We start from the raw sequence: 13,272 nt of genomic DNA, 5'->3' as shown, positions 1-13,272 counted from the left end.
ATTCTGTTAAATAACAACTCTCAAGTCATGTCTGAGATTTTTTTCATGTACTTAGGTTCTATAAATGATTCCTGTTTTGTTCGTGGTTGTTGTTTTTTTTTTGGGGGGGTTGTTTTTGTTTTTTATTTTTCTTCATTTCTTCTTTTTCCAGACTATGGAGAAGATGAAATGGTTCTTTGGTATAAACAATGTTGCATGTATGCTTTACATATTTCTTGTAAATCCTACTGATTTTTGTTAAATCAAGATTGTTTTTTGTTTTATTTGTGGTCTAATGTTTTTCTCTTTGTTTTTTTTGTTTGTTTGTTTATATTTTAAAAGCAATGTGTACTATGTCCAGGCTCAAAGTGTTTTTGTTGTTATCTGGCGATTGTAGGGGGAGGAGTATCTCCAGATGTGTGGCCTGAACTGAGTGATACACCTGTTGGACTAACAGACTCCAGGGTTGGCTTGCATGAAGCCTCCCAGCCAGCCTTTAAGAAAGATGCTTTGCTTGATAGAGAACTTAACAAATCTCCACTACCCACTAGCTCTCCCACCCTGGGACAGACAGTGAGTAACGTAAGTGAAACAGTTCAGGAAGAGCTGACCCCACCACCACAGACAGTTCTTAAGGGGAAAAGTAAGTCTGAGCCTCTGAAACAGAAGAAGGATATAGGTGAGAGTTGAAAAAGTCAAACTGTTTCATCTGTCTTCATCAGTGTCCTCACCTCATTGTCTGAATCATAATTCTTCCATCTGTGTACACTGTCACCAATGTTTATTCTTAACTTTATGTTTTTGATACTTTTGTCTGATGAGTTATGAGATTAATGCATATGATGTTATACATAATTATTGTGATAATAGGATAGTTAAGGTGATTTGGCTATTGAGTCTTATGTTGGTTCTCAGACAAACATCCATTCAGATGCATTTTCTAAAAAAGTTGGAGATGAAAAGGAATTTCATAAAAGTATTTTTTTTATTTTATGTGGAGCACATAGAGAGAGAACTATTTCATAAGCAAGTGATAGCTTTCAGAATCATAGCTATTAACTCTTGTTCATATTCAGTTTTTCAAATTTCTCTTCACATTTATTTTGAAAAATATAAGTAACATTATTTTTAGTTGCAATAAAAAGTTAACAGGGTGTTTCTAATTACACTTGTTTATCTAAGGTGTATAATTCATATTTCCATAACTTAGTTAAATCAGCTAGAATTTCTTATTTAGTATAGATATAAATATATATATATATATTTCAATTTCTCTCTCTCCACTTCAACTTAAAATCAGATGAGATATAAACTTGAAATTCATATTCAACAACATCTGTAATGAAGAAGGAAGAGCAGCAGACAAAGGGTGAAAACATTTCTATTTAAATGTAGAGAATGAAGATGATGACAGGGATAAACATTTTATCTTAATTTCTATTGTATTGAAAATCTTAATATGAAAAAGATAGTTCCTTTAACTTATATAATCCACATAAATATTCAGAATATTATTTTATGTTATTTTATACCTACATAGATTTCTTCCCAACCTCCTTTTATTTCTTTGTTAAAACCATAATTTCAGGGACTGGAGTAGTGGCGCAGCAATAGAGCTGACTTAGAACGGACTGCGATTTGATCCCTCAGCGTCCCATATGGTCTCCCAAGCCAGGAGCGATTTCTGAGCGTCACCGGTGTGGCCCCAAAACAAAACAAAACAACAACAATAACAAAAACACACCATAATTTCAGTAGTTGGTGACAAAGCCACATAAGTGAAAGAAGATTTGTAAAATGTCCCTGAAAATGTTTCTGTTTAGACTTAAAGACAATGACAGCTACATAGTGTTGTCATATACAATTATATCCTAATATTAGCTCAAAGTAATGCGATAAAACCTACTATATGCTTGAAAGAAAACCTTATGGATGATTAGGCTTGCTTTTAATTATATTTTTTCAAAGGTGGTATTTAGCTGAGTTCCAGTAAGAAAATGTTTTCCTATTTGTATAGACAGAATTTGTATATAAAGTCTCACAGGGTACATGTGCCAATGGTTAAATGATAACCATTTCTTAAAAAGAAAATTGAAACAAAAATTAATAGGTATGTATATATATTCCATGTTTCTTGGAAAGAACATAAAAACAAAAACACATAAAGACGCAAAACGCAAAAGTGTTTCTTTACACACAAAGCTTGAGGAAAGTACTCTTCTTTTTTTTTTTTTTTTTTTTTTTTTTTTTTTGGTTTTTCAGGCTACAGCCGTTTGATGCTCAGGGATTACTCCTGGCTAAGCGCTCAAAAATTGCCCCTGGCCTGGGGGGACCATATGGGACGCCGGGGATTGAACTGCGGTCCTTCCTTGGCTAGTGCTTGCAAGGCAGACACCTTACCTCTAGTGCCACCTCGCCGGCCCTGAAAGTACTCTTCTTATGTAGAACAGAAAAATGTGCCATTTTGGTGCTAGTGTTTCAAATAATTGTCATTTTTGGAAGTGTGGAACAAGTTATTATTTTATTTTATAACCTTCTACTAAGTTTCTTTTTTTAAAATCATATGCCAGGTCAGATGCCAAAGTTCATTAACAAACTCATGTTTTATTTTCACTCTGCAAAGCCTAATGTCCTCAAGTATGGTTATTCATGTCCCATACTTTCAGAAATTACAATTATTTGAAATATAAGTAGAATCATAAGTACATTATGTCTACTCACAAATTATTCATATTACAACAGCGGCACCATCTCCACCCTGTGATATCACTTGTCTTGAAAGTTTTCGTGACTCGATGGTTCTTGGATGGAAGCAACCAGAAAAGACTGGAGGGGCTGAAATTACTGGCTATTATGTGAACTACCGTGAGGTAATTGATGGAGTAGCTGGAATGTGGAGAGAAGCCAACATCAAAGCTGTCAGTGATGAAGCATATAAGGTAAGTGTGCAATCTTCTGTCCTGTGGAGGGTCCTATGCATGATGACATGCTCACAGATACAATCATTCACAGACATCCAAATGCCCCACATGCTGTAATGATTTGTGTCATCTCTTCAGTGACAATTGTTTGCAATGATTGTTTTGTGAAAAGTACATAAAGATAAATGAAGTTTTGTTGCCCATTTAGAACATGAATTTTCTGGTTTATACACATAGACATAATAATTTCTTAGTATATATACTGTCAAGTTTGTGGCTATAAACAAGCTAATATCTTTTTTCCTTTTATTTAAATACCAGATTTACAAAGTTGTTAATGATTGAGTTTTAGACTTCCCAACATTCCAATGTATACCACCCTTCTTCATGCATGAACATTTCCCACCACCAATGTCCCCAGTTTCCCTCCCATCCTCCTCACTGTCTGGCCCCGCTCTTTCTCTCTCTCTTCAGTTTTTATTTCCTTTTAGGTAACCTTATTAGTACTGTTATAAATGGAGGGGTACCATGCATATCACCTTACCTCCATTTAACACTCAGTTATTGTCCAGAGTTATCAGTTACAACTATCATTGCCATAGCGGTGAGTTCTTTACCCTAACAGCACTCCCCTACTATTTGTTGTAAGCTTCCTACCATGAACTGATCCTGGCCCTTGTCTCTATTGTCTCTGAATATTATTAGCATACTATGTTTTTATTCTGTATTACATACATCAGTGAGATTATTCTATGTCTATCTCTCTCTGACTCATTTCACTCAGCATAATACTCTCCATGCCCATCATATATAAGCAAATTTCATTTTTTATTTTTTCTAATACTAAGATGCACAGTATTCCATTATGTAGATGTACCCATTTCTTTTTTAAAATAATAATTTATTTAAGCACCATGGTTACAAACATGTTTGTAATTGTGTTTCAGCCATCAATGCACAGCCTCCTTCACCAGTACAACTTTCCTGCCACCTATGTCCCCTGTCTCCCTATTCCTGCACACCCTGTGATACAGGCATTCTATTTTTCTCTCTCTATCATTGTCATGGTAATTGTAAATGTAGATATTTCTCTAATAGCACTTACCACTCTGTGGTAAGCTTCATATTATGGGCTGGTACTTCTAGCCCTCATCTCTATTGTCTCTGGGTATTATTACTATATTTTTATTTTTCTTAAATCTCACAGATGAGTAAGACTATTCTGTGTTTATCTCTCTCCCTCTGATGTATTTTACTCAGCATAATAGTCTCCATATCTATCTATGTATAGGCAGATTTTTGTGGTTTCATCTTTTCTGATAACTGTGTAGAATTACATTGTGTACATGTTCCACAGGTGTTTTAGCCACTCATCTGTTGTTGGGCATCTGTATTGGTTTCAGATTCTGGCAATTGTAAATAGAGGTGCAATGAACATAGGCGTGCAGAGGGCATTTTTGTATTGTGTTTTTGTGGTTCTAAGGTATATCCCTATGAGTGGTATTGCTGAATCATATAGGAGCTCAGTTTCTAATTTTTTGAGGAATCTCCATATTATTTTCCAGAAAGGCAGACTAGATTGCACTCACATCAACAGTAAATGATAGTTCCTTTCTCCTCACATCCACACCAGTGGTTGTTCTTGTTCTTTGTAGCATGCCATAGATGATATCTCATTGTTGTTTTGATTTGCATATCCCTGATGATTAGTGACATGGGGCATTTTTCATGTGCCTTTTGGCCATCTGTATTTTTTCTTTGAGGAAATGTTTGTTCATTTCTTCTCCCCATTTTTTGATGAGGTTAGATGATTTTTTTTTCTTGTTGAGTTCTGTCAGTACCTTATATATCTTAGATACTATTCCCTTATCTGGTGGGTATTGGATGAATAGTTTCTTCCATTTCATAGGTGACCTTATTACCCTACTCACTGTTTCTTTTGCAGTTCAGAAGCTTCTCAGTTTGCTGTAATCCCATTTATCTCTGCTTCCAATTGTTTGTACAGTGGTGTTTCCTCCTTGAAGATGCCTTTAGTCTAATTGTCATGGAGTGTCTTGCCTACATGAACTTCTATAACCTTATAGTTTCAGGTCTTATATCAAGGTCTTTAAAACATTTGTATTTGACCTTAGTGTATGATGTTAGATAGAGCTCTGAGTTCACTTTTTTCATGTTGCAGACCAGTTGTCCCAACAAAATTTGTTGAAGTGGCTTTCCTTGCTCCATTTTGCATTTCTTACCCAGTTATCAAAGATTAATTGACTTTATGCCTGGGGATCAGTCTCTGAATCAGTCTCTGATCAGTCTATTTCATTGATCTGAGAGTCTGTCTTTATTCCAGTATCATGCTATTTTAATGACCATTGCTTTGTACTACAATTTAAAATTGGGGAAAATGATGCCTCCCATCTTCTTTTTCCTCGGGGATGCTTTTCTTTAGTTATTCTTTTTTTTTTGTTTTTGTTTTTTTGTTTTTGGATCATACCTGGTAATGCTCAGGGGTTACTCCTGACTATGAGCTCAGAAATCACTCCTGGTTCGGGGGACCATGTGGGATGCCGGGGGATCGAACTGTGATCCATCCTAGGTCAGCCTCGTGCAAGGCAAACACCTTACTGCTGTACCACTGCTCCAGCCTGCTTAAGTTATTCTTGGGTATTTACTATTTCAAATGAATTTTAGGAGTGTTTGATCCACTTCTTTCAAGAATGTCATGGATATCCTTAGAAGAATCGCATTAAATCTGTATAATGCTTTGGGAGTATTGTCATTTTAATTATGTTAATCCTCCCAATCCATGAAAAGGGTATATGTTTCTATTTCCTTGTGTCCTCTTCTATTTCTTGAAGCAATGTTTTATAGTTTTGTTTGTATAGGTCCTTCACTTTTTTTAGTAAAGTTGATTCCAAAGTATTTGAATTTCCATGGTGATATTGTGAATGGGATTGTTTTTATATCTATTCCTTCTCTATCATTATTTTCATATAAGAAGGCCATTGATTTTTGTGCATTAATTTTGTAGCCTGCCACTTTGCCATAAGAATTTATTGTTTCTAGAAGCTTTTTGCATGTGGCCAACCCAGGTTTAATTTCTTACATCCATAGGAGGTTCTGAGCACTGTCAAGAATAATCATGAGTACAGAACCAGAAGTAACCCCAGATCACTGCCAGATGTCGCCCAAATAAAAGTAAAACAATTGCACCAATTATCTAATCACAGGGCAGTTTCCTTGGCAACCATTCTACAATCTTAAATTACTTAGGATCTCCCCCAGTTTTGCTTTAGTGGCATTAGAAAAGACATTTTATAGCTCTCTTCATTTAAGAAATTCCAGTGTTTTAGGAGCTCTGTGTCAGGAAATCTAAATATATATATTTCTTACTGTAATCACAGAAACATGAAGCCACTGACAAGTAACTCAAAGTCATCTTATTATGACTTGGTTCATCAGAGCTATCCTTTCTCTTTTGCCACATTTGTTGCTGTTGTAGGTAAAGGAAGGCCAAACACCTTTCCAAGCAGTGCTTAGAAACTAAAGGAATAGTCCCAGTGATACTCAGTCAATCAGGCTGCTGGTTTGAGTATTGGGGGCTGAAGATAAATTGTGCTTGGATTCTGAGGTACCTGGGCCACTTCAGAGCTGCTCAGCGTCTTCTATGGCTACACCATGTTCAGGGGACCATGTCTTGCCAGGGACCCAAGTTGGGTACTTACCTTTTGTTCCAGCTTGCTGGTCCTCCTCTGTCTATAACAATTACAAAACTGTTGGACAGAAGGAGGTCACACGTTCCTCCCCACCCAAGAGGGTTAAGGTTATATAAAAGGGTGGCTGAATCAACATACATGCCTGACACAGAAAGTGAATCAATGAAAGCTAAATAACCCGAAAAAAAAACAAACAAACAAACCTGAAGCATTTATTATCTATGATGTGCTGTCCTGTTACAGATTAGTAGCCTGAAGGAGAACATGGTGTATCAGTTCCAAGTGTCAGCTATGAACATGGCTGGGGTAGGACAACCCTCTGAAGTAAGCAAATGCTTCAAATGTGAAGAGTGGACAATTGCTGTTCCAGGTAAACTGTTCAAACTATGTCAATGCATTGAGAAACTGAGTTTCTTCTAGCTAGCCTACAACTTGGAAAAAAATTTAAGCTCTACATAGACATCTTTTAAAGATTTTCTTTAAATGTATATATAAAATATTTTATAATACTATTAAACAATAGATACCAAATAACAAAGTTTAAACAACGTATACTTGCATTCTAAGTGAATCCTAGAAGCCCCATAATTCTGCTTGTCCATGGTTTGAGGTTGACAGAAGCACTTCAATGCCATATAATACATATGCCATATAATTGCCATATAATTTTTTTTTAGTTTTTGGGTCACACCTGAAGGCATTCAGGGCTACTCCTGGCTCTGCACTCAGAAATTACTCCAGACATGCTGGGACTATATGAGATGCTGGGAATTGAACAAATGCCCTACCCACTGTGCTATTCCACTGGCCCCACCACATGATCATTTTAAAATAATTCCAGGGAATAGAAATACAACTCAGTGGTAGAGCACATGCTTTGCATGTGAAAGAGTTCAGTTTCTGGTGCCAAACATGTGTGGTCCTTCTTAAATGAAAAGGGATTTTAATTTTTTGCTTTTATTTTGTAAAGGGCATCTAACTCATATACTATTACAAAACTTATCAAATTTATCAAAAATGTTTTCCTGGAGGCCTGAGTGATAGCACAGTGGGTAGGGTGCTTGCCTTGAATGTGGCTGACTGGGAGAATCCAATATGGTTCCCCAAGCCTGCCAAGAGCAATTTCTGAGTGCTGAGCCAGGAGTAACCTCTGAGCGCCACCAGGTGTGATCCAAAAACAATAATGGTTTTCTGTCCTCCATTGTTCTCAGGTTCTCCACTGCTCTGAAGTAGAAGCTTTATCAGTTCTTCCAAATTTCTCTTCAAACCCCTCCACAGTGGATTTTCTTCCCTATTGTATCTTATCCTCTGTCTCCTAATTTTGCATAACAAACACTTCTTAGGACTATTTGGGGTTCCACTTCAGATCAAGGCACATAAATTGAGTTCCCAGATCAAACAAAAGATATTTGTATGCTAGAATTCAGTGGTGTTTTATCTCTCTACGGACATGTGCATAGGTGGAAACAAATGAAAATCATTGCTATAGTCCATTAGCTATGCAATAAAATATTGTCTGAAACTTCACATAACTTAACTAAAAAAGATTTTTAATTGATTATCATCTCAAAGGCCAGAGACATAGTACTATGTTAAAGTACTTATTCTGCATGTTACCAATCCCTAATACTACAAATGGTCTTCTGACTACTACCAGAATTGATCCCTTAGTACAGAGCCAGGAGTAAGCCCTGAGTACTTCTGGGTGTGAACCCCTCTCCCAAAAAATTTTAAGGAACCGAGACTCAAATGAAATTATATCTGAAAGGTCCCTCCAGTAGCAAGTGCAAATTAGGATCACTTCGAGTTGAATGACAGTAGCAAGTAGTAGGAGAGAGTTCTTGCTCTGTACTTCAGGGGTGTTGCCAACTGTTTTGAAATTCACTGGGTTCTAAACACTAGAAAATGGTCATCAAAGACCATTTCAAATTGAACATTCCACATAGTATAAATATTAGTGCTATTATATACATTATTTCCACACAGATACTATCAGATGACAAGAAAGTTTCATAACAGTCAAGGTAAAGGGCAAGAGAAATAGTGAGCTATCAATTGCAAAACACCAAAGCATAGCATGAAAGATACTGTGCTTATAGTTGGCTATTAGGCCACAGCCAGTCAGTTCAGGTCATTTTGATTGGTTGGCTAGAAATCAGTTGTTACTTAAAAAATAAGGAAGAAAAATAAATAGCTGAATCACCTGCAAACCAGTTAGTGTTCATGTAGAGATATAATTATTTAGCAGTTTAAACTCTCCCAAGAGTGCAAAGATAAAAGATAAAAGACAAAAAGAACAATTGTCTTTCTTCCTAGAGATAAATCAAGTTAGTTTACTTCTCTGAACATTCTGTTAATTGTCTTAAGGTTGAGTGAAATGAAAGAGTGTAAAGTACTTGGCAGTGTTTAGCACGTATCAAGGGCACAAAGGATTGATTGTATCTGTGGTTTTAGCCACATATGGGAAATATACTTTCTGGGGAAGACTTTCCTTCAGGAGAGAGTTATTTTGTAAAATATTTCTTTACTTTTTGAAATAAATAATTTCTGTCTTTATCATAGACCATTGAAGAGTTGCCTGTTTCATATTAAATTAAAACTAGAGGAATGTTTAGATTATAATTTAAAAATAAACTTAATTTTAACTACACTATTTTGATCAGAGGTGCTGAACACATGTCTGAAGACAGCCTTAGAACATGTTTTCATCAAGCATCTGTGAAGTACCTCCAACTAGCCTTGGTCCACAAGGGGACAAATGAAATTACATAAAATATCTATTTCTTTGCAAATAGTGATTTTTTTGAAAGACAAAACAAGCAAAAGTACATTAGCATCAGATTCAGCTTTAAGACCTTATTGTTATAGACTTGCATATTTGAGTTCTCATCCACACAATGATTTCTGTTCATTGATACCGTCCCTTTTCCTCTCAGGACCACCACACAGTCTCAGGTATAGTGAGGTGAGGAAAACCTCCCTGGTTCTGCAGTGGGAGACTCCTACATACTCTGGGCGAACTCCAGTCACTGGATACTTTGTGGACATGAAAGAGGCCAGTTCCAAAGATGACCAATGGAGAGGACTCAATGAGGTAGTCCTTACAAACAAGTACCTGAAGGTAAGAGATTGAAAACAATTTTATTTCTAAAATTTTTTTTCTGTATGATATAAAATTTATATCTACTAAGAAACAATTTTTCTATATAACATAAATTTTATATATACTGATAGAAACTTTTAGATTAACAAGATAAAACAGAACACCACTGCTTTACTCTCTGTATAGATTGGCCCTTAGTAAGATTCCATTTACCAGTGACTATTTGCCAGTGACTGCATGTGAGAAAAGTTTCTGGTATTTAAAACATTTTAGTCACTGATGGTAGGACTGGTGCTGGAACATAGTATGCCTAAAACTCAACTTGAGGCATAACTTTGTAAATCATTATGTCCTAATAAATAAAGCAATATATAAAGCAATTAAGTAATATTTTACGTGATTTCCTTTAAAAAAATACCCACTAGTTCCCTCTTTATTCTTCTCTCCCTCTTTGCCTTTTCTTGCCCACCTTGCATTTTTATTAATTTTTAAAACTTCAAAATACATTTATTTATTATTTATTACCAGTACGTTTTTATTTTGCATATATTTATGTGCCTATATAACTGGAGTCAAGTAAAAGTTTCTTGAGAGAAATTGTGTCACAGTGGAAAGTTTGAAGGGGCCTGTCTTAAGATGTGGCTAGGGACTCGAGAGATGCTATGTTGGTAGAGTTCTTTCTTTGCATGTGACTAATTCAGGTTTAATCCTTAGCATCCCATAGAGTTCCCTGAGCATTTCCAGGAGTAATTCCTGAATACAGAGCCAGGTATAAACCCTGAGCATTGCCAGATGTGGCCCCAAAGCAAAACAAAACAAAAATGTGACTGATAACCATTTCCAAAAGATGACTTTTATAGTCCTTCCTCTATTATTTTAAGGGAGTTATTTGTATAGTTTACATCATCAGTAAGTCTAACTGTTAAATATTCTGAGACGTATCTTCACCTGCTTGCCTGTATTTGTATTCACATGAACTCTTAGCAGTTAGTGGAATAGGTTAACTTAATATTTGCCTTCCTGCTCACTTTTATTCATCAAGATTCCTCTAGACTGTTCCATTTGCTCTCTAGAATACTGCTCAGCACAAGACATTGAATCTCTCACAAGCACAAAATGGAGTTCTCAAAGAATATTCTCCCCTGTTGTCAGTAGTGGTACCTGGATACCCAGAACATACTGTGGAAATTTTTGTTATTACTTGGATAAGTGGTTTCAACCACAATACACTGATATTGGTTCACAGAAAAACCTATCAATCCCTGAAAAAATATTGCTACTTAACACATGCTGTTTCATGATAAATTTTTCTTTTAATATCATTAGATTTTAAAAGAAATACACAAAGGTCTATTGTTACTAATGTTTTATTTTTTTTTCCTTAGCAGTCCATGAATATTCCTCCTGCTTTTACTAATACATAGATGACAAAAATTTGAAAACAGCTGATTTAGAATTAAGTCATTACAGTCAAGTGTAAACTGAATTCAGTGCATTGGCCTCTCTTATGGCAGAGTAGGCCCCTGCCAGGAGGTAGGCCTTATTTGATATTCAAAGTATACCTAATGGTGCTCAGAGTTCACTGCTGGTAAGACTCAGGGAAACTTATAAGGTGCTGACCTGGTTTGACCTGGTGCTGAAATGATTGACCTGGGTCAATATTTTTTTTTAATATAATTTTTATTTTGATCATAGTGGCTTACATATTGTTGACAATAATATTTTAGGTACATATTTACATAAAATCAGGGGGGATTCCCATCCCCAAATTGTCCTCCCTACACCCCCGTTTCTGTCTTACCTCCCATTTCCTCTTCCCTCACCCCCAGGGCGGCTAGAATATGTGGTCCCCTCTGTCTCTAACCAACTACTTAGTAGTCTTGCATCAGTTTGGTCTTGATGCCTCCCTTATTTCCCCCTCTAAGTAGGGGCAGGGGTAGCTAGTTCAAGTTGCGTGGTTTTGCCTGAAAAAGAGAAAATAAATAAACCGGGGTAAGAGTTTAATACCCCGAAAATGGGCAGAATCCTTCTAGAGGTTCTCATCATCGATTTGGGAAATGAAGGAGAAAAAGAAGTTGAAACACTCCACCAGTACCAAAAGAAGTGTCAAATATCCAGTGAGGACTCCAGCTATAACGATAAGCACCACAAAAAAACAGATAAAAAACAAACCAAAACAAACTAAAAACAAACACAAACAAACAAAAAACACGCCGTGGTCTTGAAATAAGAAACATGGCGTAGCACATAACGAAAGAAAAGAAAGGAAGAGAAAGAAAAGAAAAAAAAAAAAAAAAAAAGAATAATTGGGGCCAACAATTTCAATAATCACATCCAAACTGAGGAATCGACCAAAATAGCTAGGTAAATAAAAATAATAATAACAATAATAAATGAAGGTAAGATATATATATATATATATATATACATAACCAAGGTTTTGTGTTTTTTGTATTTTTTTTCCCCTCCTGCCCTGGCACAGTAAATATTGGGGTCATTCGAAAAGGAATTCACTTGCCCTATAAGATATGGGGTTTCTCCGTCCTTGGAGTATACTGTCATGGAATCAGCTCTAGTCTTTGCTCAGGATCATTACTCTCCAGGTTGTGGGTTTTTTTTTTTTTTTTTGGTGTGTGGAAGGCTTCTGCTCTGTCCAGTGTGATACCGTCAGAGCTCTGTGTTTAGCAGTCCCAGTATCTGTACATATCCTGAGGTGGGACTTATGGTGAAGTCAGTCTTTGTGAATCTAGAGGTTCTGTTACCTCAGTGCCATTTTAATCCACCTTCTGTGGTTGGTGATCTTGGTCTTTGCGCTGAACCTAGGAAGGCATCTAGGATAGCGTCTTTCTTTGTTCTTCCAGAAGCCCCTTTCCGTTACAATTGTCTCTGCCGGACCTTTGGGACTGGGGATCATGCTTATTGTGCAGGTCTTAGTTCAAACCCTAGACTAGGGCTTTTTTATTGGTCCCAAGATGTATACAGTCTGGTCGTGGTTCTAGTATCCAGTCATCTGTAAATCACGATCTTGGCTTTTGGACCTACCAAAGGGTGCCGCGTCTTCTGGTTTTGTCTTGTCGTTAGCTGGTGAGGTAGGCTAAACTGCTCTAAGGTCAAGTTGTTCACATTTTCCTCATTGTCGAGATATCATGTTAGAGCTGGCCCTTGTTGTTGACCCTGCAGTAATAAGGCTGTCCCAGATGGAGATTGTTTCTTACAGCTGTTGTGAGGAGCTGTGCCGTTTCTATGTCTGGGATCCAGGGTTCAAGGCTGGTTGAATGGTATCTAATCACCTGAGGTCTAAGTTGATTCCACTTGACATATTTTCAAGGTAGGAGATAACCCTGTATTGTAAACAACTATGAGTTCCCATCTCTAGTAGATAAGAGCTCTTTTTTTTTTAAATATGTAAGATTTCCCCTTTATTTAGTGTGCCTTTGCAGGGGGAAGTGGTGCTCCATTATATGTCGGAGTATTTGGGGTGGACAGAGTGGGTAACAGAGATAGGTCACATACCCAAAGACGATTAAAAAAAAAAAAAAAAAGGAAATAAAAGTGTATGTGC

At 36.5% G+C, this 13,272-nt stretch overlaps 1 protein-coding gene across 1 annotated transcript in view; it reads left to right on the top strand.

Annotated features, from left to right (window-relative positions):
• The window catches only part of MYOM1 (myomesin 1), a 166,946-nt gene that overhangs the window by 95,387 nt on the left and 58,287 nt on the right, over positions 1-13,272 (top strand). The window contains exons 17-20 of the mRNA XM_049770911.1: positions 377-658; positions 2,722-2,918; positions 6,851-6,977; positions 9,544-9,728. Coding sequence (XP_049626868.1) covers positions 377-658; positions 2,722-2,918; positions 6,851-6,977; positions 9,544-9,728 — 791 coding nt within the window. The remainder of the gene's footprint in view (positions 1-376; positions 659-2,721; positions 2,919-6,850; positions 6,978-9,543; positions 9,729-13,272) is intronic.

This window comes from Suncus etruscus, chromosome 3 (assembly GCF_024139225.1).
Source record: "Suncus etruscus isolate mSunEtr1 chromosome 3, mSunEtr1.pri.cur, whole genome shotgun sequence".
NCBI lineage: Eukaryota > Metazoa > Chordata > Mammalia > Eulipotyphla > Soricidae > Suncus > Suncus etruscus.
The sequence above is the reverse complement of the archived record's forward strand: the minus strand, read 5'-3'. Positions and strand labels throughout refer to the sequence as shown.